The sequence below is a fragment of the Phalacrocorax carbo genome, chromosome 14 (genome assembly GCF_963921805.1).
Source record: "Phalacrocorax carbo chromosome 14, bPhaCar2.1, whole genome shotgun sequence".
NCBI classification, from domain to species: domain Eukaryota; kingdom Metazoa; phylum Chordata; class Aves; order Suliformes; family Phalacrocoracidae; genus Phalacrocorax; species Phalacrocorax carbo.
Window position 1 is genome coordinate 2,444,181 of NC_087526.1, and position 23,422 is coordinate 2,467,602.

The window sequence follows — 23,422 nt, forward strand, 5'->3', positions numbered from 1 at the left end:
ATGAGGAACTTTTCCAGTTTTAGTTTTCAGAAGGGCTGTTACGGAGCTGCGTTCGTAAGAGGCCAAGCAGCCTCTGCTTTCAGAGTTCCCAGAACAGAAATTCAGGCGCAAATACAAATCTGGCACAAGCAGGCTCGATTCCATTGAAAACTGAACGGTGTCTCCAGATCTGATTCACGGACAACTCACTTTTGTTATAAATATTTATGTGCTCTTATTAATCCCAGTGGGAGAACTTTGGGCACGCATTATCAGTTATTTATATACTCCCTGCCCCTAGAAAGCTGAGGCTTTTACGTCTGACCCGGGAGAGTAACAAGTTACTCAAAAGTAAAGCCAGTCAGAAACTTTCTGACAAAGCGAGGGTTTGTTGGATAATCACAATTTGCTAAGCCTGAAACGTGTTATTTAAAACATCCTGGGGTTTGATGAGCAGCCACCGAGGCTGGGGCAGGGTCGAGCCCAGCTGCTGGGCCAGCCTGCTGCCCTCGGCGCTTCGCCGCTGCTCTTGTCAATTCTCCCGGCGGGCTGGGGGGGCCCGAGCCAGCGCCTGCAGAGATCTTCGCCCCCCCAGTACCCAGAGCGAGTTCAAAATGAGCAAGCAAACAGGATTAAAAAACCCAAACAAAAAAAAGGACACAACCCAAAATAAAATGAAAAAAAATCCCTGCAAACTGGAAACCCTGCTTTTCAAGCCAGCTGTACTCCGGAGTAATTAAACCAAAACAAAACAAGATCTCTGTATTTGAAACTGAGATTTAAAGGAGGAGAATCAGTCCGGAAAGATTCTGCCCCCGGTCAGCATGCCGGTCAATATTAGATACCCTTTGCCTATGTTGGGCGTACATCTACAACTGGAAAAGCACATGCTTTCAAGCATATATAAAGTATACTTAGCTTATCTTTGCTTATCTACAGTCTGAACAGCGCAACCGCGGCCAAACAGAAGGTTCGGCGCGCAGCAGGTTTTGCCCGAGTGTGTGCGCGCACACGTGTGTGCGTGAAGTCAGAGCACAAAAATCACAGAAATGCAAAGCTGGCACTCAGCGAGGGCTGCTGGAAAAGCTTCACGTTGAAAGACAAAAGCTGATGTGTTCCCTAGGAAAGATTTCCTTGCTCTGCAGTTATTTCACCCAAGGTGCGCCTTTCTGTGTGCATCTGGAAAGGTATGTGATTGTTTTTCTGACTGAGTTTCGTGTTTTAGTAACAGGTGGTTGGACTAATCCTCAGAAAATAGCATGCAACACACAAAGCTTAACTCATTCTGAATACTGCTTTTACCGTACTGAATCAGCACACACCCAGCTTAAAGGTTATGAAACCTCCTGAGTGAAACTATCCAAGTTGCTTACCTCTCCCCTAACACGGGAACAGTGAGGATGTTACACAAATACTCTCATCTGTGCTTTATCCTAAACCTTTAGGCCACGCCTTTAGTTGGAATAAATCAGAGGAGCCAAACCGATAGCAGCAGGACAATGCGTGCGCTTAAAATCAAAGCCAACGGCTTGTGAAACCCAGAGTTTTCATTAACTCACAGAATTTAGCCCTCTTTCCAAAGATTTGCCAAAAAGCGTACAGTTCCCCTTTAAATTCCTTTCCTTGCTCCACTTTCAAGTTTTCTTTACTTTTTAATTCCTTTCTTCTTCCTCCTTCTACTACCACTCCTCTGCTTCCTCCCTCCACTGGGGGAGGGGAAAGGGAAGAATAAGTGCTTTGTTGTTACTCCCCTCCCCCAGCTTGTAAAGTTTTCTTCTCGTATCCCACTGGAAAATAGCATTTCCCCAACCATCTGAAAAAAATGCTGCAATTTTTAATTGACAATTAGATGTTTGAAAAAGTAAAAAGAAAGAAAAAAAAAAGAAAGGCTTTGTGGGGAGAAAGAATGCATCACTCTTTTTTTTTCCTCCTGTCGGACACGTGATGTGTAACTCTGCAGAGTGGGACTCTGCATCACGGTGTCTACGTTCGCGATCGTATCGCTCCCACCAGTGAGAGCCGGGCAAAGTGAACTAATTGAAAAGTGAGAGAAGCCACTCCCTCCAGCTACTGCAGCTCCATCTTCCTCAATTACTCTGCTTTTGAGGCCTTTTAGGGTTTTACTTCTCCAGGCTCTGTTCTGCGGGAATTTCCTATTCCCAGCTATTTCAGTCCCTTCCACTTTATAAAGCGATCAGCTGTTAAACAATTCCCACCGGCAGGAAGTGCCATTACTCCACTGGAACACTTAATGTTCCAGACACGGAGGAAACGCGGGGCAGCCTGCGCCAGCCTCCCCGCCTGCTCAAAGGCCATCCTAATATCAGTTTAAAATTCCAAGCAGTCTCTTCGCTATTATCTCCGTACTCCTCTTTCAGCCTTCACTACACCCCAAAAGCCAGCCGACTGTTTGAAAGGGGCAGTTTGTTGTCTCGCGGAAGGACAAATGCATAATGAATAATTTCACACGAATCATAAGTGTGCTAAATTAAATCACCACTGAAGACCCTGGGAAAATAACACAAGTCACCAACTAATTTTAGAATCGTACAAACCTGATCACTGAGAGGAGCTCTGAACCGACAGGGAGGGGACTGGCAAAAAAAAAAAAAACAACCAAAAAACAAACAACCGACACCAAAAAACCCCAGACTTAATTTGCACAACTGTTGTAATCTTCACAGAGACTCTTCTGTCTACCCCCCCCAATCCTTCCAATTAAAAAAAAGTTTATTACATTGCTGAGTATATTTTAATACTTCTGTATGAACTCCCTTTGATTTTATAAACTTCCCCTTTTTACCCCCACCCCAATGTCCAGCTGTTTATAGGGTTCTATCGCTAACTCAGGGACGAGAAAAATAACTAGGCTTCTGGGTGAATTAATTTATTTAAAAAGAAAAAAAGACAAAAAAGACGACAACAGAAAGGTTGAACACATGTAATTTGGTAAAATTATGACTAAGGGAGGATATGATAACAGCCTAAAATATTTGATGTGTGCAAACATTAAAGACTGGCATGAAATAGTGTGGGCTGAAATGAAATTAGACTGACTAGCAACACAGTCTCTCCTAGACTGTGGAATATTTTGCTAACAGGAGTGGTGTTTGAATCACTTCAACCTAGACTGGACAGGGAACTGGAGAACATACTACATGGTTAGAGACACAGCTACATCAAAGGGTGATTTTCAGTCTATGAGTCACCGTGACAGCTGTGCCCCGCTGGGAAAATGCGTATCACAAAGCTCAGGATGAAGCACATGAGAGGCAGAGACAAAGCTTTCTCTGTCGAGGGGAGCTGGCTACACAGCGGCCTTCAGCAAAGAGATCAGGGAAATCCAGAGTCTGAGCATCTTTAGGACACGCTGCAAAACCGCCTCCCTTAAAAAGTCTCTCCACTAGGAGACAAGCAGGATATTGATAGTCCCTTCCACTCTGAAAGTGCAACCGACTGACTGACAAGAAGTAAGGGAAAAAAGAAGACAAACCCCAAACACACCACCAACCCAACTTGTCTGTAAACAAAGATCTTATCCCAGAACTTTGACCCTGAAATGCAGAAAGGACCCACACCCCGTGAAGCCCACTACAGACTCGCCCGTGCAGCAGTGCCCACACACTGACCTCTGAATAAAGCTCCTTAATCCAAAAGAGGAGTTATTCCAGCAAAATTAATAAATACATATTTTCTAGTAGCTGCTTTTCTCATATAAATAACCTCAGGCCCAGAGCACAGAAGAATCCTGAAATGACAGGGAAGTAAGTGGGCCATTTGGCCAGACCTCTTTAATTTCTTATTTTAAACTCAGCCTTTAAAACACTGCGTGTGCAGTCTGCCCAGGGGAAACTGCTGCTTAAAATCAGCGTATTGGATGAAGATAAGCTGAGGATGAAGATATACCGATTTACACTCAGGGTCTACATATATGTCACAAAAATCAAAGTTTGCTAGCACTGTTTTGTTGTATTTCTGTTGTATAAATCCAGCCTAGTCATTAAAGCCTCACACCATCAGTAAGGTTTGCTGCGCTGATCTGCGATGTTTATATACTTCAGGTAACTCTCTCCTTGTTTAAATAACCAAAATGAAAGCAACTCTTCCAACCAGGCTACTCATAACTAAAAGCTGTAACAACAGAAATCCCCTTTCTTCATCCAAAATAACTGCAGCCGGAAATTACCCTCGACCAATTTTAGAGTTAAGAAATTCACTGTCATCTGAAAAGAAATGGGAATTTGGAATTAGGCAGGCGTCGTTCTTACTGTCTTATTGAGACAGAGCTGCTCCCGGGGCGCTCCCAGGAAAGCCCACCCCGCTGTACCAGTGACGAACACGGCCATTTAACAGGCACGAATTTGTGCAAACAATAGTTCTCGTGTACGCGCAAATTCACCTAAAAATTAGAAATATTTGTTTCATATACTGCAGCTTTAAGTGGCCGCATTCTGTTCCAACCTAATGATAACAACGTTCATTTAGCCCTTCCCCCCTTCCCAGATACACGTAAAACCAGAAAATAAAACTACAGTTCTGCCAAAAGTTTGACTTGACTTTGGGTTGAGAGATACTGGGTTACTGGGTTTGTTCCAAATGTTAAAAAAGTCTCACATTTCTAGACTTGAAAACTCTTGTATTTTTCTTATTAGAATAGACAGCACTGTAGTCTAAACTACGAAACAAATGGACAAAAACAAGTACCCTGTTTTTCTCCTAAAACTAGTTTAAATGTAACCTTGTCAAACCTTCCTGGTTTTGACCTGAACAGAATCCTGGTTACACTGGTGGGATTTCACGAAGCACTTTAACTCCAAGAGTCCTGCATATAACCAGCTCCTGATTTCCTATGGGTGAATTCCCCCATTTGCAGATTAAACCAGACTCTGCCATGGCCAGGAGCACCCTTGCTGCAGAGTACACGCTACGCTGCCTGGCCTTGTTCGCCGTCTGATAATTTATAGGTTTTTAAAACAGGAATTTAATGCATATTATTCCTACGGCCTGACATCCGCGCTATACGATGGGTTTCGCTTTATGTACGTGGCTCCTCCCTACCTCTTCAGCCCCCTGAGTTGCCAGAGGTAACCGAAAGCCAACCACGGTCAGCGAGTACGATTTTGTCAAACAACTGCGAGTTTGCTGCCAGACAATGCTTGAACGTCTGCCTTTTTTCTCTCAGGTATATTCTCACTAAACATACCTTTATAAAAAAAGGTCTTGTATTAGCAGACACAGAATTAGTTTAGTGACCTTTGGGTTTTGTGTGATCTTATCTTGTGGTCTTTCATTTTCATTTAAACCAATGTTAAACTGTGGCTGAGATTATTAAAAGAAGCGCTATGTAGGCTACAGGAAACTAATGTGGGATTGTTTTAAATCTCTTCCTCAACCATCATTCATTTGTACTACTTTTTCTTTTTTGGTTCAATTTACTAACAGACAATAACGCCGGGGCCATACCGGCACCCACCCCCCGCAACCGAAAGGTACTATTTTTGTATGGTCTGACAGGCCTGCAATGCTTCTGGGGCCTTTGCACAGTTTCACATCTAATTTAAATTACATTAGTGCGTGCAATTAGCGCCAGCGTGGCAGTGCACAGCCACTTGTGCACGTAGCTGCACAGTCTTTGTATAAGACCCGCAAACTGCCTCTCTACAGGGAAATGAAGAAAGTGGCCCATGATGATTCATCAAACGAACAACTGCCCAGCTTCAAAGTTTTGAGGTAGCTTTTAAACCAAAGACGCATAAAGCATTACCAAAGAAATAAGGCCAGGTGTCCAAACACGGAGAGCAAAGATCCGAGCGGCTTTGCTGCCCAGAGCACTGAGGAAGAGCAGCTCCACCGTGAGCACCGGTGCAAAACACCTTGGGTTGAACAGGCAGAAGGAAGAGGGTTCTTGGGACAATTCTCAAAAGCTAGGCTTTTATTTGCATAACAGATCAGATAATTTGCAAGACCTGCCATCTCTTATTTTTTGTCATCAAACAGGAAACAGCAATAACAGAATGTGACTTGTGGCCGATCATGTGACAAAAAACCCGAACGACATGAACCGACTCCTGGACTGTCTACGGAAAAATCACAGGACACGGTTTGTTTGCACAGGCTATTTGATGATTCATTGTGAACAAACAGACTTAAATCAGGTGATTTAAAACAAAACAAAACAAAAAAGGATTAAATTAGGTTATTCGTGATCTCTGTGATCAAATCTCTAAGTGGCTTATTTTATTCCGTTCCACAAAATATTACTTTTTATCTAGACAGAGTGCCCAATGCCTAAGTTTAACGCATTTAAGTGTCTCCAGATAAAGTGGGCCACACGGAGCAATATTTTGAGTGAAGAAGGGGAAAGTTCTGAGCCTCTCGCAGCTCAGATTTGGGTCGCTTCTTTTATTCAGCCTAGTTTGCTCATTCCAAAGCCAGGCTTGACTTTCACTGACATTATAAACATCGCTTGCCCTACTCCAGATACTATGAGTCTTTTTTTCTTTTTAAGCCCACTAATATTCAAACACCTTCTGTGTGGAAACAAAATCAGCAGTTTCTCTTTCTATAACTATCTCTGACATAGATAGCACCGACGGCTTCTGGCACAAACAGGCAGGAGCTTTCGGAGAGGTTATCAGCCGCCGCACGCAGGCTGGGTACACACCCCCAAACCTTCCTGCGTTCCAGAAGTGGGGTTTCTGGCTCAATTCCACTGTCGCTTGGTAGACTTTAAAGAAGGAACCACTGTTCCTGCTTCGCAGAATAAATCATCCTGCAAAATATCCATCGCCCGGTTCCAATAAACCCCTGTGCACCTTGCAGGCTATATTCTTAGCTGTACTTTGCAGATCGTTCTTCTTTCAGCCCTCTCTCCCTCTCTTTTTCCAGAGTTTTATCGGTGAGCCTAAAATAAGTGATTTCTCAGAACACGGCCACACTCTTTCAAAGAACACAGAAATCTCTCAAGAAAATCTGCACCAAGATGTTCAAAAAGCATTGCTGCACGTGGGAAGTTGCGTTTCACAAGCCTCTCACGACACTGCCTCCATTATGCATGCCAATAAAACCAGGGCACAGGCCCTCGGAGGTAAGCGCTGCATTTATTTGGTCTTTAAGCTTTGATAGAGTATTAACTGCTGTGTGATCTTTATTAGAAGCAAGGAAACACTGTGTCAGGCAGCAGCAGATGTGAAGTAGTGTGTGTGGGGTTTTTGTTTTGGGGTTGTTTTTTTTTTTTTTCCCTCCTAGCAAGCTCTGTCAGCCCTGCAAACAAACACTTGGCCAAATGCTGTGTATCAGTGTACGATGTGCAGGCTTTTTGTGCTTTTTATTTCAAGCTTTCATTCACTATAGTGAGGTTACGGTCAGAAAGCACTATCTGAAAACATGCCCTTCCTCACTATGCTTCTTACTGTCTTATTAACCACAACTTTTACTGTATCTGCTTGCACTGCTCAGGTACAGGGATGCTGAAAGGGAAGCATATAAACTAGATTTATGCTGGTCGCCCAGATTTGCCCTGGTGACACTCCCTGCTTATTATAATAAATCAATACCTCCCTACGGAGGAAAAAGTGGAAGCGGCTTATTGCTGAATCTTAAACCACGGGCAGGTCTCTGTGCCCACTCAGCTGCTCATCACTGCCATCTCAGAATTTGCTGGCAAGCTGCTTTTTATGGCTGCCTCTGGCTCGTTTGGCCTGAAATCAACAAACTTGACCACAAAAGTGCGAAGTTTTCTGAAAACCTGGCTCCTTTTGCCTGCGGAAGGTTTGGGACCAATCCCATAAGCAGCTTTGCTCCCAGGCTGGGCAAGGGGCAGCGACTCTCCCGCCTCGGCTAGGCGAAGGTGTGCATCTGTGGTCCTTGCACGTGGGTATGCGTTGTCCTGTAGTGGAAGCGGAGGCCTGCATCCATCCTGGGCGCTGCTCCGGACTCCCCAAGCATCCCGAAAGCTCAGAGCTCCAGCCTGTGCCACCTCTTCCCTTCCAAGAGGATGTCTGGCTTACAGGAATGGCACTACTGGAAACGTTTGCTTGACAGAAGTGCAACAGGAGCAGCTGAGCAGGTTATCCCACCCTTCCTTACGCCAGGCAAAGCTACAGGGAGATGTAAGACTCTTTACTAGGCCGACTGACACATTATTTTTCTTCTTCTCCTTCCAGACTGTGTTAAAAAAATAAATATCTTTCTGGCTCTGTTAACTAGGTCTTTGTCCACCACAGGGTTCAAGTGCATGGAGAGTCAGAAATATAGACCAAGCTTTCTAGGGATGAAAACACAGTGGTTTTGTAAGCACAAGAACCTGAAATTAAATTTATGGGTGTTTTTTTTTTTAACCCCTGTTATCTAAGTACCTGCCCCCTTCCAATAACTTCTCTTTTAACCTGTGAGTTGTGATTAAAGGGTAAATTGCTAATTGCCTCAGCCAACAGGCTGAAGTACTTATTCTTATCACCAAAGAAATCTCAGTGCATTGATGAGCCTGTCAGAACCCAGCAAAGAACCTGAACATTTGCCTCATTTACACAAAAATTCGATCTGGATCCGTGACTCATATCTGCCTGAACCAGAATGCTGACACCGAATACCAAGAACTTCAGACACCACGTTGAGTAGGAACCATCCTTTATCTTTAAAGGGAGAGTTCAGAATATGGTTTTTCCATTATTAAACTGAAATATGTATTAGTCAGTTTTAGAAGAGTTTCACCATTTTCAGTCTCAGGAAGTACCGTAGTTCCTAAGAGCCACAGCCACAAACTAGAACCCCGTTGTGTGAAGTACTGTACCAAAGGACTGAGAGGCTTTACAAAGACAATGCCTTCTCCGATTTATAACGAAAGGAGGAAATTAAGAATTTTCCTTTATGCTGAAAGGACGTAGCTGATAACGCACACCCTGGACGGGACCTGCTGAGTGTGCTGTTTAAACTGGGTTGAATTTGCACTAAATAATACCGGAAATGCTGGCAAATTATTTTTCAGCTTCAGCTTAGGGCAGGGACCTTGAATACTTTGAACTGGTACAGACTGCAGGATAAGAATACTTCCTTTTAGAAGCGACTGATTCTGCAGCAGCTATTTTGCTGAGGTTACAGAGATGACAAGTTAAGGACTCCAGTTGTCCCAGTATATGCAAGGCTTTCCCATTAGTAACTCAGCTGTCTGTCCAAGCTCAGCCTATTGCGACAGGTACGACTGCACTCCTATTTTACTCACGCAGTTACGACTGCGTACGGTATTTAATTAATTATGCACGGGACTAGGCAATTATGCATCTCACTAAGCAGTTATACAGTTATCCGACTTATACGTGAACTGAAAGCACAGAACTGACTGTACGACTGTATATATACTCATGACAGCTGTCAGTCACGAATCAGGTGTCTTTGCTCAACGGTGTGCAGTTATCAGCCACCGACCCTCTTTATATTTTGTACCAGCCGCGCTTCGGTTACTTCCATGAGGTAACAGCTTTCCCAGCTGGATGGCAATGCTCGCAGAGAAAGGTTCACAGCAAGAGGTTTCACAGGTCTCAAGCAGAAAGCTGAAAGTTGCTTTCTGAGAAGAATACGGTAAGAGTAAACAGCGCCGTTTTTCTTCAAAGCAACGTGGTAAAGTACACAGGTAGGCACGTTTCCTCTCAGCCAGCCATCTGTCCCAGCAGGGCTTTGGCCCTCGCTTGTCATTAGCATTGTTTTTATTTCATTCTTCATACGAACAAGGCAGCGAGAGAAGAACAATAACACATCCACAATCGCACAAAAAGCGACTTCCGTGTTATGGTGTCGACCAAATCTCTCTTGACCTTTTTGTTTCTTCTGCATTTGAAAGGCAAAGAGAGAATGGAGCGGAGAATACGTCTTTTCACATACATAAGGCACTTACTCTCATTTATCCTCTCTCTTTTTAATTTAAAAGCACTTCTGTGAGGCTTACTTAACATTCATGTCACACTGCGCACAGATACATTTTTAGGCATGTTATTATTTTTCTCCTGTCCTAAGAACATTGGTTTTCGCAAGGCAGCAGATGAAGCAGCCAGAGCGCTCTCATTTCCCCTTTACCATCACCCCTCTCCCTTTCCGTGACACTCCTTCGCTTTTGTCTGCCCCGCTCCCACAGTCACCCCCCCCCACATCACCTCTTAACCAGCGGGATCCCAGAACAGGCACCCACGGGCAGCCCACCTCCAGCGACACCCAGCAGTGCTGAGCAGGGCCTCTCCTGAGCCGGGCATCAAGTATTAAACCCTACGGTGGCATTGCTTTATTCTCTGTGAAGGAGGGTGGGATTCACGGGAAACCTGAACAGAGATCACGGGATGCAACATCCACCCTAAGCTGTCAATTCTGAAGATAAAAAAACTACCCAGGCGTAAGCAGAGGAAGAAGCAGGGGGGCTTGGGGGTGCGCGCTGTCGTGCCGTGCGGAGCGCAGAGTTAGGCTAAGGCACCATTTCGCTGAGAAGGCAGAAGTGTTATTTACCCAGAGCACCGCTGTGAAGGAATTGCTCTGAAAACATTTTGGAGAACCCTTTCATTAGCCTCCCTCCACGGTCAGAAAGAGCCTCCTAATGAAAACAGATGACTTGGAGTTTACCAAAACGGGGTCCCCCAGCATCGTCCCGTGCTGTGACGTCCCCATCCCTGGCACATCTTCACCTCCAGGCACCGCTCTCCCCTCCCTGATCTCTACGTAAATTCTGATCATGTAGGTTTGGGTTTTTGGTTTGCTTGGGTTTTGTCGGTTGGTTTTTTGTTTGTTGTGTTTTTTTTTTTTTTCTTTTTGTCTCCAGGTTTCTATGAATGGGAGGACACCAAAAAAAAAAAACACAAACAAAAACCCAACAACCTAAACCTGCAAGTGCAACTGCTTGAATAGTTTTAGCGACTGAAACGTCCAAGACACTAAGTCCAAGTGCCCTCTACTGGCATCGGCGAGGAGGATGTGGCTGGGTAACGTGGGTGGGGAGGGGGGTGGCAGGAGGAGGAGGGAAGTGGTGTTAAGCAATAGTAAAAGGAAACTGTGTCAATAAAGTGGGTATGGCCTGAAAACTATAATCGCATAGCAGAGCTATTAAATTGTTGGCAGGCTGGGTTGTTAGTGTAACGTACAGCACATGCCAAAAAGCATATTGCTGGTATGAAAGTAGTACCAAGCCAGGATGTTGAAACAACTTCTGTTTTGGGGGTGGGGAAGGGGGAGATAATGAAACTCTCCTTAATGTAATGTCTCTACTTCTGATACAGGAGATGGCTTTTTTTAATTTTAAAATATATATTTATTTTTGGCTTTTAAATTTCACATTGGAAAAAACTAGTCAGAGAGGTAAGGAGGAAAAGTTGGTTATTTAGTACTTAATGTCTTTATTTTAAAGCTGAGAAAAGCAGTTGTGCAACAATGACATTACCACATGAATCTGGTCCTGGAAGAAATTATATCATGTGTGCTTATGGGAACTTAATCCATGAGGTCCCGGGAATGCCGGGATTGTATGTGTGTACATGCACGCACACACACTGACAAAACAGTTCATGGAAAATCTGTTTCAGACAGTCATTTTTGGACAGAACAACTCATTCTTGCCCTGCTAGAAAAGCAGCGTGTACTATTTTATTGGTACCACTGTGCTGACATTTAGTAAATTTGCAAGATCAAGAAGCAGTGTCATATACATTGTAGGGCGTACAGATTTTACTGAGCTCGGTAATCCACAGGATCTTATCAACTGCCTCATCAGAAATTAAACCTAACGTTATTATAGACAAACAGAACAACTGCAGTAGAACAGCAGGGCTATGTAAGAAAAAAAAAAAAGAGAGTTTAACAGACATTCAAGCAGCAAACTTTGATAAACTGGTGGTTAGAAATACATGTAGTTCTGGGAAAGTACTTTCCAATTCTTGTAATAACAGCAGCCCCTTTTTTCAGATTTACTGAGGAGACCACGTCGGGAACGGAGAGTCACACAGCATTCACAAGACAAAGGCACTGGGGAAGCGAAGCCCAGAACAGGAGAGCTGGACGGAGATGGGATTCAGCTGCCGCATGAGGAAGCAACTTGGGGAAGTGACAATTCTGTTTGTTTTTCTGCCAGGAAGGCAGGGGAGGAGACTGCTCTGCACGGTCTGAATAGAACTGGATGGGATTGCGATTACTCACTGGAAGAGAGAGATGTGACGATTACAAATCTCTGTACTGTGTCCTTTTCCCCTGCTATGTCCAGAATCAGTTTCAGAAATGTCATGTACTAAGTAATTCAGTAAGTAGCTGCAATATTTATCATACTGAGAGAGGACGAGCACCACTCACGGTTTGCAGAGCTGCATCTGTTCTGCACTCTGTGATTCTACTAAATTCAGTTTAGGTAATCCTGAGGTATATGCATTCATTACATTAAAAGCAAGTCAATTTTTGACATCTAAATTCAACATGCACTAGGATAAACCTACCAGAAATGGTGACAAAACCTTCTGTGAAATCAGGTTCATGCATTATATTTTTCCTTAAAAATTCCTTAAGGAATCTCCTTAGGGTTTTTTCCTTAAAAAACCCCACGTATTATGCATTTGTCAGACTGGAACTGGAGGCAAGGATCACATCGAGTTCCCAGTAACCACCACCAGATCAGCCACACAGTATCAGCCTAAAAAAAAAAAAAGCTTAAAATCTTGGTCAGCTTTCTAATATAAAAACAAATACATACAAAAATCGTCCTGCTAGCCAGTCAGCTTAGGGTCTCTTTCTGTACGAAACAGATGTTGATATTTGATTACTCCCTTTAATAGTGTCCATCTGTGGAAAGGGCCGCAGTGCTAGTACACATGCATGAAAGCAGTAATCGTATTTTCAATACCAAGGATACCAAGGATTGTTTTATCTACCTCATCTTTAATATTTCACTGCTGAGGCCAGGTTGTGCATGTGGCTCCGCAGCAGCTTGTTTGCAGCCCATTTCATTGCGAACACCTCCCTTCTCGCACCTTCCCTTTTCCACCTGAGCTGATTCTTTGTACAGTGCGGCAACATTAGCTTTTATATAGTGTTCATCATCTGGCCCAGGCCTAAACCTCCTCATGGGCAGGATATTAAATCATAAACGGCTCAGGACTAGTTCTGATACTGAAAGTTAAATATCCCACCAAATGCAAAAAGGAAAAAATGAGAAAAAGTCCATCATGCCTAAGCATGGACACGCTTGAACCACCACATGTGAATCAGGGCTACGGTGAGACTGGAAACCTTGTCCCTTGGAGACAGTTACCAAACCTGTCATGTGGAGGAGTGTCTCAGGTGTAACATACACCGGGAAAACTGAAATTAAACATATATATGTAGCTATCTTTTTACTTGTTCCTTGCATACTAGTCCGGGAAGAGCCTGGCTTGCCCCTGCCTAGTTCAGGGTCTTCACTTGGCGTGGAAGTCCCCGGTCCCGCCAGCTCCCAGAGCAGCAGAGGGTAAGCAAGCCCCACAGCCCCGTTTCGGCCCCTTTGCAGAGGTGGCGTATCAGCCCTCCATCTGCCTCGCATTGCTCTTGGAGGAGGCTACGAGGGAAAGCACCGTCAACAGGGAGAGGCCCTAAGGGTGACCCGTGCTGCCCTCACCCCGCCGCAGACCCCCCTCCTCTGTTGGGCAGCGTTTCATCGCTTTCTGTATCTCTGCCTGCAACGTAAGGAAGCCCAGCTACACCGATGAAGTACAATAAATGCAAGAACAATGTATTCACTTACTGGAGGTGTCTATTTTGAAGGTAGACATTGCATTAACTTGCAAAAACTGATCTTTCCAGCCATGGAATTGTTTTTCCTCTCTAGACTGTTAATGGCAAGATCCAAATTCAGACAAACAACTAGAGCAAAGATCTCGCTTCAAATATCCGAGACGTTTGTTAGTGATCACAACTGGATTGCTCACATTAGTTTTAATTCTCATCTCAGAGTGCAAATTGAGATCTTTCAGAAGCACTTCAGTACTTCGTGTTCCCTTGTCCGTAGGGCAGAGATCAACTAAACGTATTAAGAGGAAGTCAGACATTAAAAAATGTACTTAGATAAATGAGATTAATGCATGGGGTCTGACAATAAATTTTTGGTCCTAAACACAAAATATTCCACAGAAACAGATAATAAATCATCCCCGAACTCCGAAATCGAGTTCCAAACTAATAATATTTTTCGACTTTTATAGGAACTTACACTACGGTCTCAAAGACTAGTCATCTTGGGGGACCAAATCCAAAATAAATGCGAAGACTGAAAGCATGCTAATACTGTCAAATTGGGGTGACCTTTACACTATCTCACTGCCAAAGAATCAGCTTTCATAAAAGGTTAATTTCTTTGAGAAGGTACAAGCTGAATACCCCAAAACTGAAGCATGCATAATCATTAGTTGCTTAGGAAATTCTTGGCAGACGCACGTACATAAGAACAAAGATACATCTGTGAACAAAAAGCTTAAGGAACACTTTCTGCAAAACCCTAAATACTATTTCCACCCTAGAATATAGACATTTACAAGTAATTCTGCCAGTAACCAGTAGTAATTTTAGTACAATGTTTGTTTCCAAGTGCTTGAAAGCACCTACTCTTGTGTAATGGGCTATGAATAGTAACTACCATCTTTATCCTGTCTACAGCAATTACTCCCCCCCCCCACCCTTGAAGCTAGAAAAATGAGGCACAGGCTTGATGGAAAGAAAGTAAATTTTTCTAAATTCTTCCACGTTCAGCATATGGTTTAGTTTCAGTTTTCTCCAAGCCAGAACAATATGCTTTACAGGAGACAAGATGATGAAGGCTTAATTCTGGGTTCAGTTAAAACAAACAACTTTCTCTAAAAGCACATGCTTTGTTTCAAAGTGACATTTGTTAAAAGCCTCAGTGTCCACATTACATCACTGCGGGTCAGCTATCATGACTGACACGGTGACACGGGACAATGAAAGGAAGGCAGATTTGCCTTAACCCTCGCCACGCCACATCTGTACGCTCTGACCACACCAGACTTTAGGTTCCTTCTGCGTTGTTTTTACACCTCTTTGCCACAACCAAGGAAGAATACAAACTTAAGATATATAGAGATTTTTCCTTGCTGAGAAAAAAAAACCCTAAATGCAACCCCCCCAAGATTAACCTGATGAAAATAGACTAAAAAAGTATTTCCTACAGAGCACACGCCAAGAAGCAATATCTCACGCTGTCCGGCACAGGCAGGCTTTCCGATGCTGGCGTGCCAAAATCCACCATTACTCTCTCACCTCAAGATACTCGATACAAGCCCTGCTTGGGTCCCTCAGCGAGGCTGTGAAGCGACATATCCCCTACTTACAAAACAGCAGCGCATTTTACAGGGAAAAGCAACTTCATAAAGTAAGCTTGTTATTTCTGTGATGAGTGTTCCTATGTACTTACAGGCTTTGGTAAATTTACATTTTAGCATTGCCATTCACCTTTAAATAAATATTGATGGAGGGCAAAGCTGTTTATGATTTCAGGGTTGAAGTTAGGTGGCTAAGTCCACATTTAGGCCTCTGACAAACAGGCGGGAAAGCGTATCGCTTCACTGGGTTACAGGAGTGCAACGCGTCCCAAAGGATGGGTTTTAATGAGGGCTCGAGCTAAGGCACAGCTCCTCCAGACAAGTCACACCACGAACGCCAAAGAAAGCTAAACCCAGGAAAGCTTATCGAGGAGCCGGGTCTCCTTGGGAGGCCATAGATGGACTCCATGCAAAAGGCTGAGCACATACTCCAGACTGAAAAAGACAACAAAACAACCAAACACTGGCCTGTTTGCCCGAGGGATGGTTCCTTAACGCACAGCTCCAGGCTGGTCCCGTCCAAACCTGGCCTTTCTTCCAGCAGCTAACGTGCTAGCTCTGTCTTCCTTCCCAACCCCTTCCAAAGGAACTTAAACCTTCTCAGCAGCTTATATATGAAAACCAATTGGGCTGACTCACCCCACTTGCAGTAATTAACTCCGGCTGGTGCTCTGGGGGACCCGCAGACCCCGCCGCAACAGCAGGGCGGTGGAGGCAAAAGCCTAGTTTTTACCTGGCAGTTTAACCGGCAGGGTTGCGTGGAGGCGAGAGGGTGGGAGAAGAGAGTCAAAAATGGTTTTCAGGTATAGCCACAACATCAGTAAAAGCCTTAGCATGGATTTAGTTGCACTGGAATTAAATTTGTGTGGCTCAGGCCTCTGGCAGGGGTGCTCTGCTGGCACAGTTGCAAGCACTTAGCTGCAATCACCAAAATGCTTCTAGTGTGCACCAGTAGTGGGTTCATCTGGCAACAGGGAACTGTTCCTTTAACATCTAAGACCAAGTTCTGCTCCAGGATTGGGGATTTAAATATAGATACAGCCATTTTTGTATCAAAAAAACCGTGCTAATAAAGTTATCTAGCTTTGACCACTGGATTTGATGAAAGATGCCTGCTAATTTGTGCTGCAGACATTTAGGAGGTTACTGTCTCCACCTGCTTGCTCTCCAGTTCTTCTGGCAGCTGAGCGAGAGGACACCTTTCAGTCATCTCAGGTCACACCTGGGGATGTTCGTTTACAGAGATACATATCCAGGGCTGTGAAATACTTCAGCTGAAGAGCTAGCACAGGTTTACTTCTGTATGTCTCCCATAGTGCTTCTAGTGAGAATCACCAGGCTTTAGGAGCTCACCAGGTATCCGTTCATCTAGATGTTTATATGAACCTGATCTCCTCAGCAGCAAAGCATGATGTCCATTCACACATAGCACGGTATCGCCTCTGGAGCAGTGGCAACAAGCACTTAGGTTCATATATTCACTAGAAATAGTATAAACTACGTAGAGATAGGAATTTATGGCCTCCTGTACAGAGGCTGAGGGAGAAGGCTTTGAGAAGGAACAGGTACGGGATCAGAAGCAGGCAGCCGTACATCTGCAAACTAAACCCTTGCTGCTCCTACAAGCCTCGCGCTATAGCAGCGATTACAGCGCTGCCCACTGCCCCGTTAACCCTCGCTCCCTCCCAGCCCACTCCGGTGGAGGCTGAAGCCAGCTGCTGGCAAAGTCCCACACTTCCTTCAAACCCTCTGCTGGTGCCCTCGAAGGGAGACGCTTCCTGAAGGCAGCACTCGGTGACAACCTGCTTGCGGAGGAATCGTGACAGCAGTGTTTTGATTTGAGCCTTCTAAAGTGAATGAGTGATAGGAAGATTTTCAGTTCTACCAGACAGACATATGTTCTTATTTCTATCAGTCTTTTCCTTATCAGGGGTTATATAATCTTATTTGTGTAGGAACAGGGCATTTGATAATTACATGCTTTTCCAATACCGTGAATCGGTGGTTAAAGAAAAACAAAAACAAGCAAGATAAAGGATTGCTTCAGAGGCAAGCTCAATTTTACGAGCAAATTTTTCACAAGCCATTCTTTTCCTGCACTTATGGCAGCCACTGCCAGCACTCAAAAGCTGCAAAGAGAAAGCTTCCTGTGATGACAGTGCCTCAACATACTGGGTTGCTTCAGTCTCATTTATTCAAGCAATTTCAGTTTATACCGACGAAGAATCTATTTCTCCAATTGACTAGAAACTGCCGACAGAAAAAAAAAAAATAGCGAAAACTCTGCACCTAAATCCTCACTTCCCTTATGTTTTTTCAAACAATCCTAATGAAGAAATCACAAACATCCTTAAAATTTGCGAAGTATTGCAACAAAGATGAGTCTGCAAAATTCTAATCGTGTTTTAAATGTCCTGAAGGTTGTGTCCAGGGTCTGTCTTTATCATTCCCCCTGCATTGCGATAATCGTAAAGGACCTTACTCCCACTCTGGGTAAAGGTAGGTGAAGGGGTAGTGCCGAATGCTGCATCACCTGCTTACAGTGGGCTGTGATAAAGAAGGAATTTGGACTTTGTGCCTTTCCGGTTTAAAGTCAAACCGCTAATGCTTCCTGTGCAGGAGGCTGTTTTCCTCTGCAGTTTGGTAGGTGGCAAATTTAATAGGAAATGGTTAAGTAAAAGCACAGAGTGTTGATAAGGGATTTATTCTCCTCCAAGGCTTTTGATAATTTGTTTTCAGAAAATAATACAGTCTTTAAGGAATTTATACGCATCTTCAGCCTCCATCAAGGCTGCTGCAGAATTTCCTGTTTTTGTGTTCTCAGAACTGCTAAACTGCTGAAGTTGCCAGTAAAGACCTGGGTGTGTTATCCAGAAGAGGTGGAGTCTATAGCAAATCCAGATTCTTCACTGATATCCTCAGATGAGTACACAGAAATTAGAGCTATTCCATCTCTACCCTCACAAACAGAGTCACTTCCCACAGCCACAACTCATCTGTGCATTAACCATGTCTTTTATCTCCTGTTGTGCTCTCTTTTCTGTGTATGAAACCATGGATTTTGTTGCATAACTCGCCTCAAAGCCAGCTGTAAGCATTTACATATAAAAAGACATTAAGGTAGTCTTAAAACATGTTCTACGCCCTGGGTGCAGAGCTAGATGTGCAGCACGTGTACCCTGGAAGCAGCGTTGTACTCCCTCAGCTGTTAGATCCCGGTCTCAGTATGAGCACAGCGTCTCCTAAAGCAAGGAATCTTGTACTTACGAGGGGCAAGATCCTAATCAGATCCCCAGCTGGAGCCTTAACACCAGGCTGAGGGTAGATACAGGCCTGGCATGGTCAAAAGGGAGAAGGTCTGTACTTTCTAGATACTCTCAGAGGTGTTTATCGCTCTGCAAACCTCCCTGGGAACGCAAACGCAGCGTGATTGATGGATGCACACAATTCAACAGAACAAACCATTTCAGCAGACAGGTGGCCCAACAGGAACCTCCGAAGATGATGTTATGCAAGAACGAGACTGTAATGATGATATTTCCAAGCATATATTCTGCAGGAGCTGGGAGCCGCAGAAACTCCTTGGCGGCCGCCCCGCTTCGGCCGGGGCAGGAGCGGCAGGCGGAGGGGGCTGAGGGGACCCGAAAGCGTGTGGAGCAGATCGTGGGGTGCCAAGGTGCGGTGCCTGCCCACACAACAGCCAGCGCTGCTCTGGCACCAGCCGTCGAAGCAACGCTTCGTCTCCCCACGGGTCACATGCGGTGAGGTCTCTTTCTTTCTGTGACCCGCCAAGCGATTCCTTACACTTCATAGCCATTTTGGGGCTGCCAGAGGGCCCAGCGCCAGCACTCCCGCCAGATAAAAGCCAGGATGGATCACAGCAGCCTTCACAAACCATCCCCGAGCACAGACATGGGCCAGGCCCCCCCCCAGCTTTGCCTCAGTTTCCCTCCCTCCCCTAAAATGTAGAGGGGAGCGTGACAACTCTGCCAGTCCCTCTCCTCACCCTGGGGGTGGGGACAGGCGACCTTGGGTGACAGGAGACATGGAGACAGCCTTGGCCATGGAGACAGACCTGGCCAAGGACACAGACCTGGCCAAGGAGAGACCTGGCCATGGAGCAGACTGTCCGTGGAGGCAGACCTGGCCATGAATACAACAGACCTGGCCATGGAGACGACAGACCTGTCCAAGGAGACGGACCTGGCCATGGAGACAGCCTTGGCCATGGAGGCAGACCTGGCCATGAATACAACGGACCTGGCCATGGAGATGACAGACCTGGCCATGAAGACGACAGACCTGTCCAAGGAGACAGACCTGTCCAAGGAGACAGACCTGGCCATGGCCTCTGACGGGGCCCCCTCAGAGCCACCCCCTCCAAGACACGCACAAGACAACCCGTGGACGGGGCAGGCTGAAAAACCACCAGGTTTTGGGGGGTTTAGATTTTTTTTTAGGAAAGGGTCTGTAGACTATACTTACACCAAATAAATAATAGCTGCTGAAGTGCAATGACCTGTTTTGCGTGCACTGCTAATTAGCTGCTGGTTACGCACAGAATTAATGGGCGGACTGTCTAACACCAGAAATCACATTGTTCCACTCGGGCTGTGCATTGTGAGAGTCTGCGCTGGGCAGTTTTGCCAGGAGTTATCTATAAAAACCTTCTTGAAATGCAGTGGAGTTAAACATCTGGACAGCTTCCAGGGAAGAATAATTGAGCTCAGGTATACCTTCCTGGGAGATAATTTGCTTTCGGGTTACGAAAACCTGCGGCACCCAACCTGCTGTGAAGCTGCTCGCTTCTCCGTGCTTCGATGGTGAGCTCGGCTCACTGAGGGCTCGTCCTGGAGACAGTGGGACACGTGCGGCAGAGCCCTGAACCTCCCCCAGCAACGTCCTCCTTTACAGAGAGGGGGGAATACACATCTGTCCATTGGAGGGAAGCATTTCTTACACAAAAAGTTGCAATTTTAATCCGTTCCCTGAGATTTTTATATTTGTGAGATTGCATTAGCTTCTTAAAATTCTCCCAGTCTAAACGTAATGTCTTTCTTTGGCTGCTCTTTTCCTTTGTCTTGGATTTCAGCCTCTTCCAAAGCTTTGCTTTCTAAATAACTTATTAAGCTTTACGCCCTGAACATAAAAGCTGTACTTTTATGTTTCTTATATGACACGTGGAATGCGGAAGCTCAACTTAACTGTGGATGCATCTCCTAAGACTTTTCTTCCTCTTGGGGCTCCATGTGTTGCTGCTTTTTGAGAAGGCTGACTCGCTTCTTCAAAACTTGTGTTGTTCCTGTTATCAGAGAGGAATCAAACAAAACGGGGAGTTTCTACACAGGAGGCAGTGCCAACACCAGCCGTTATTTCATCTGGAATAATAGCTCGGTGGCATAAGGGGTATCCACGGCCAAATTTACTGTTTTTCTTGTTTTTCTGCCAAGAGGATTTCCTGATTCCTGAAATTAGCCCCGTTGCCAAGTGATATGGTCAGATCACGGGGTCAGCAGTCCTAATTGCCTCGGGAATACAGAATTCAGTCAACACAGACCTGCTCCTAAAGCGCGGACTAGGGAAGAGCTGTTCTCTTCCACAGAAGGCCTGACCTATCCATAATACAAAATTAATATCTACATTGGCCGTAATAATAATATATATGGTCTATAATGTAATTAGTTAGCCAGGGCACATTTTTATTTGAAAATTGCTTAAATGCTATTCTAACACAGAGGCAATTACAGCAGCGTGAAGCCAGCAAAGAGCATGATGGCTCATTCCTCCTGTCTGATAACACTCACTACGCTGACATCTGGCACTTTCATACCAGCATGTAACCGCGGTGGGCGTCTCTCTGTATGCAGCTCTATATGCATAGATTTAATTAAAGCTGTATACTCTTGCAGTGTAGACAAAGCCTAAGACTTATTTGTGGAGCAAAGCTGGCTATAACAAGCCCAATTCTTCTCTCAGGCTACCATAAATGGGGATGCACAGAAGTCACCGCTCCTACACAGACCTAGAAGTAGATCGTTACGAATCGGGTCTGAAATCTGTAGGCAGTCGCTCGTGATTGATATCACTTTATGTGGCATCAAAGGCCCATTGTGCTGGGAGGAGAACAGAAAGTACTGTTATAACTAAAGGAGCTTTTGTCTGTGCTCTCTGTGCATAGAACCAGCGGCAAGTTTTGGTCGCCCGCCACAAGTCCACAGGTTTGCAGAGGCCGGTGCAAAAATACCACCTACCTGCAATGGCTCGTATGGAGAAACGTGGCTCCTTTACCTCACTCTTCTATGACTAGTTAGAAATGTAATTCAGCAGGTTTTACAGAATCCTCACTTCATTTCCAGTTATAATCGTTACTCAAATAAAGAAAGAATGACAGCTATTCACTCCGCAGGCAGGGTTTTTGTGTGTTGATTTATGCCTTAATATCCCATCAATCACCAGAAAACAGGGACGTAAATAACAAACTTAGTTTTACTATTAAAGCAGTAAATTATTTTTTTTTTTTACAGGATAAATATTCGTTTATTTAATCATAACAATGTCAAAATATACAGTATGGTATCACTCAGACGCTAGCGTGGATTAAAATGTCAGGCCCACGGTTCCCCGTCCAGGTTAGCCCAGGGTTGAATAAACCACAGAAATCTTAATTTTCTGTAAAATTTATTAATTACAGTTGTTACAAGAGTCTTGTGAAGCAGGGAGGTGCCTGGACAGCCTTGATTTTGGTTTTTATTAGGATTAATTACAAGTGTGGATATAAACAAGTAGCCGATGAAACCACTAAGTTTCCTATCATCTACAAAACATTAATAACAGGATTGTAGGTACAGCCTCGGAGTTAGGACTACGCTGGGGACGCGGGTGCCCCCTTGTGTTCCTATTAGAACCTTAAATAGTTTTTAATTTGTTATCCCACCTCACCAAGACGAGAGAGAAGTTGTCTCAATCACGTAAAGCCTTTGCATTTTAGCATTTTAATTTACATTAATAACCAATATGAAGCATAACTTTATAACCACTGATTCTATTGTACTGCAGACTTCTGGCTAATTTCAGCTCTATTGAAAAACCACAAAAGGTGACTTGGTTGTTTTTACATTTAAGTATAACATTTATCAAAGGAGGTTGTTTTTTTTTTTTTTCCTGGCTGCTTTAAAGCTCTCTAAAGCTGAGGATTTGTTGCTCACGCCTTGCTGCACCAACTGCATTCCTTTGTCACATGCATTTTTTTCTGCCGTTTATTGAATTCACTGCCACTTTCTTACCTTACATACTCTACCCTCTATAGACTTAAAATCATCCACATGACCGTTCGTTAAATATACTACACGTTGCTTGGTGATCTTTAGAGTTGCTGTCTAACATCTAACGAACAAACCCCGTAAATGATATACCTTACATGATACACCGACGTTTGCTTTAGCCTCAGGCATTTGATGACAGCCATGTAAAGGAAAATAATGAGTCATCTCTACTGCAAGGGAGCTTACAGAGAGCTGCTGATCCTTCAGCAGCCACGTGTATTTATTACTTGGATTTCCCAGCAGGTAGGATAGACACAGGATCTGTTTGCACTTCTGCATCAGACATCCTTTTGGAGCCCTAGAGAAAAAAAAAAAGATACAGAAATTTAGAAAAAATTTCAAATATTTCAGAACAGGTAAGTCTGGGATTATGTGTCAGAGTTTTGCTAGCAGATAGTTTTCCACTCATTTAGCTTTGCTGCTTTTCTTGATTTGCCCTTTATTTATTTATATTTATTTATATTTATAAATATATTTATATTTATATATATACTATATATATATTTATATTTATTATGCATAAGTAAATAAGTAAATGAGCACCATTAGCACCACGACAACCCCAAAAAGCTACGGCTCGCACCTCTGCCTAAATGTGTTGGTTATTTTAATATGATTTTCCCGGTCAGCATGGAAAGCTGTTGTCCTTAGAAGCTGGGCTAAGATACCAGAGACACGGTACTGCGTAATGGTGTTTCTGGTGTAACTTTCTCTAAAATCTCTCTGGCCTAAACGGTTCACTGAAACCACGCTGAGAGTCCTTCAAGCATGATTAATAGCATATTATAGCCAGCC

General features: G+C 44.2%; 1 protein-coding gene and 1 long non-coding RNA gene across 8 annotated transcripts in view; one reads left to right on the forward strand and one right to left on the reverse strand.

Annotated features, from left to right (window-relative positions):
• The first annotated feature begins 870 nt into the window (after positions 1 to 870).
• On the forward strand, positions 871 to 15,463 carry LOC135315693 (uncharacterized). Of its 5 annotated transcripts, none has more exons than XR_010375190.1 (5): positions 874 to 1,166; positions 5,977 to 6,079; positions 6,868 to 8,589; positions 9,424 to 10,937; positions 11,914 to 15,463. It is a non-coding gene; the product is annotated as an uncharacterized LOC135315693 (long non-coding RNA). The 5 variants fall into 5 exon arrangements; XR_010375189.1 differs by having other exon boundaries at positions 886 to 1,166; positions 6,868 to 7,066; positions 8,443 to 10,937; XR_010375187.1 differs by having other exon boundaries at positions 871 to 1,166; positions 5,977 to 6,134; positions 6,868 to 10,937.
• A 6,503-nt stretch (positions 15,464 to 21,966) lies between these two features.
• The window catches only part of BCAS1 (brain enriched myelin associated protein 1), a 50,384-nt gene continuing 48,928 nt past the window's right edge, over positions 21,967 to 23,422 (reverse strand). For all 3 annotated transcript variants that reach the window (XM_064465256.1, XM_064465254.1, XM_064465253.1), the window contains one exon: positions 21,967 to 22,925. In XM_064465256.1, coding sequence (XP_064321326.1) covers positions 22,851 to 22,925 — 75 coding nt within the window. In that variant the 3' untranslated portion in view covers positions 21,967 to 22,850. The remainder of the gene's footprint in view (positions 22,926 to 23,422) is intronic.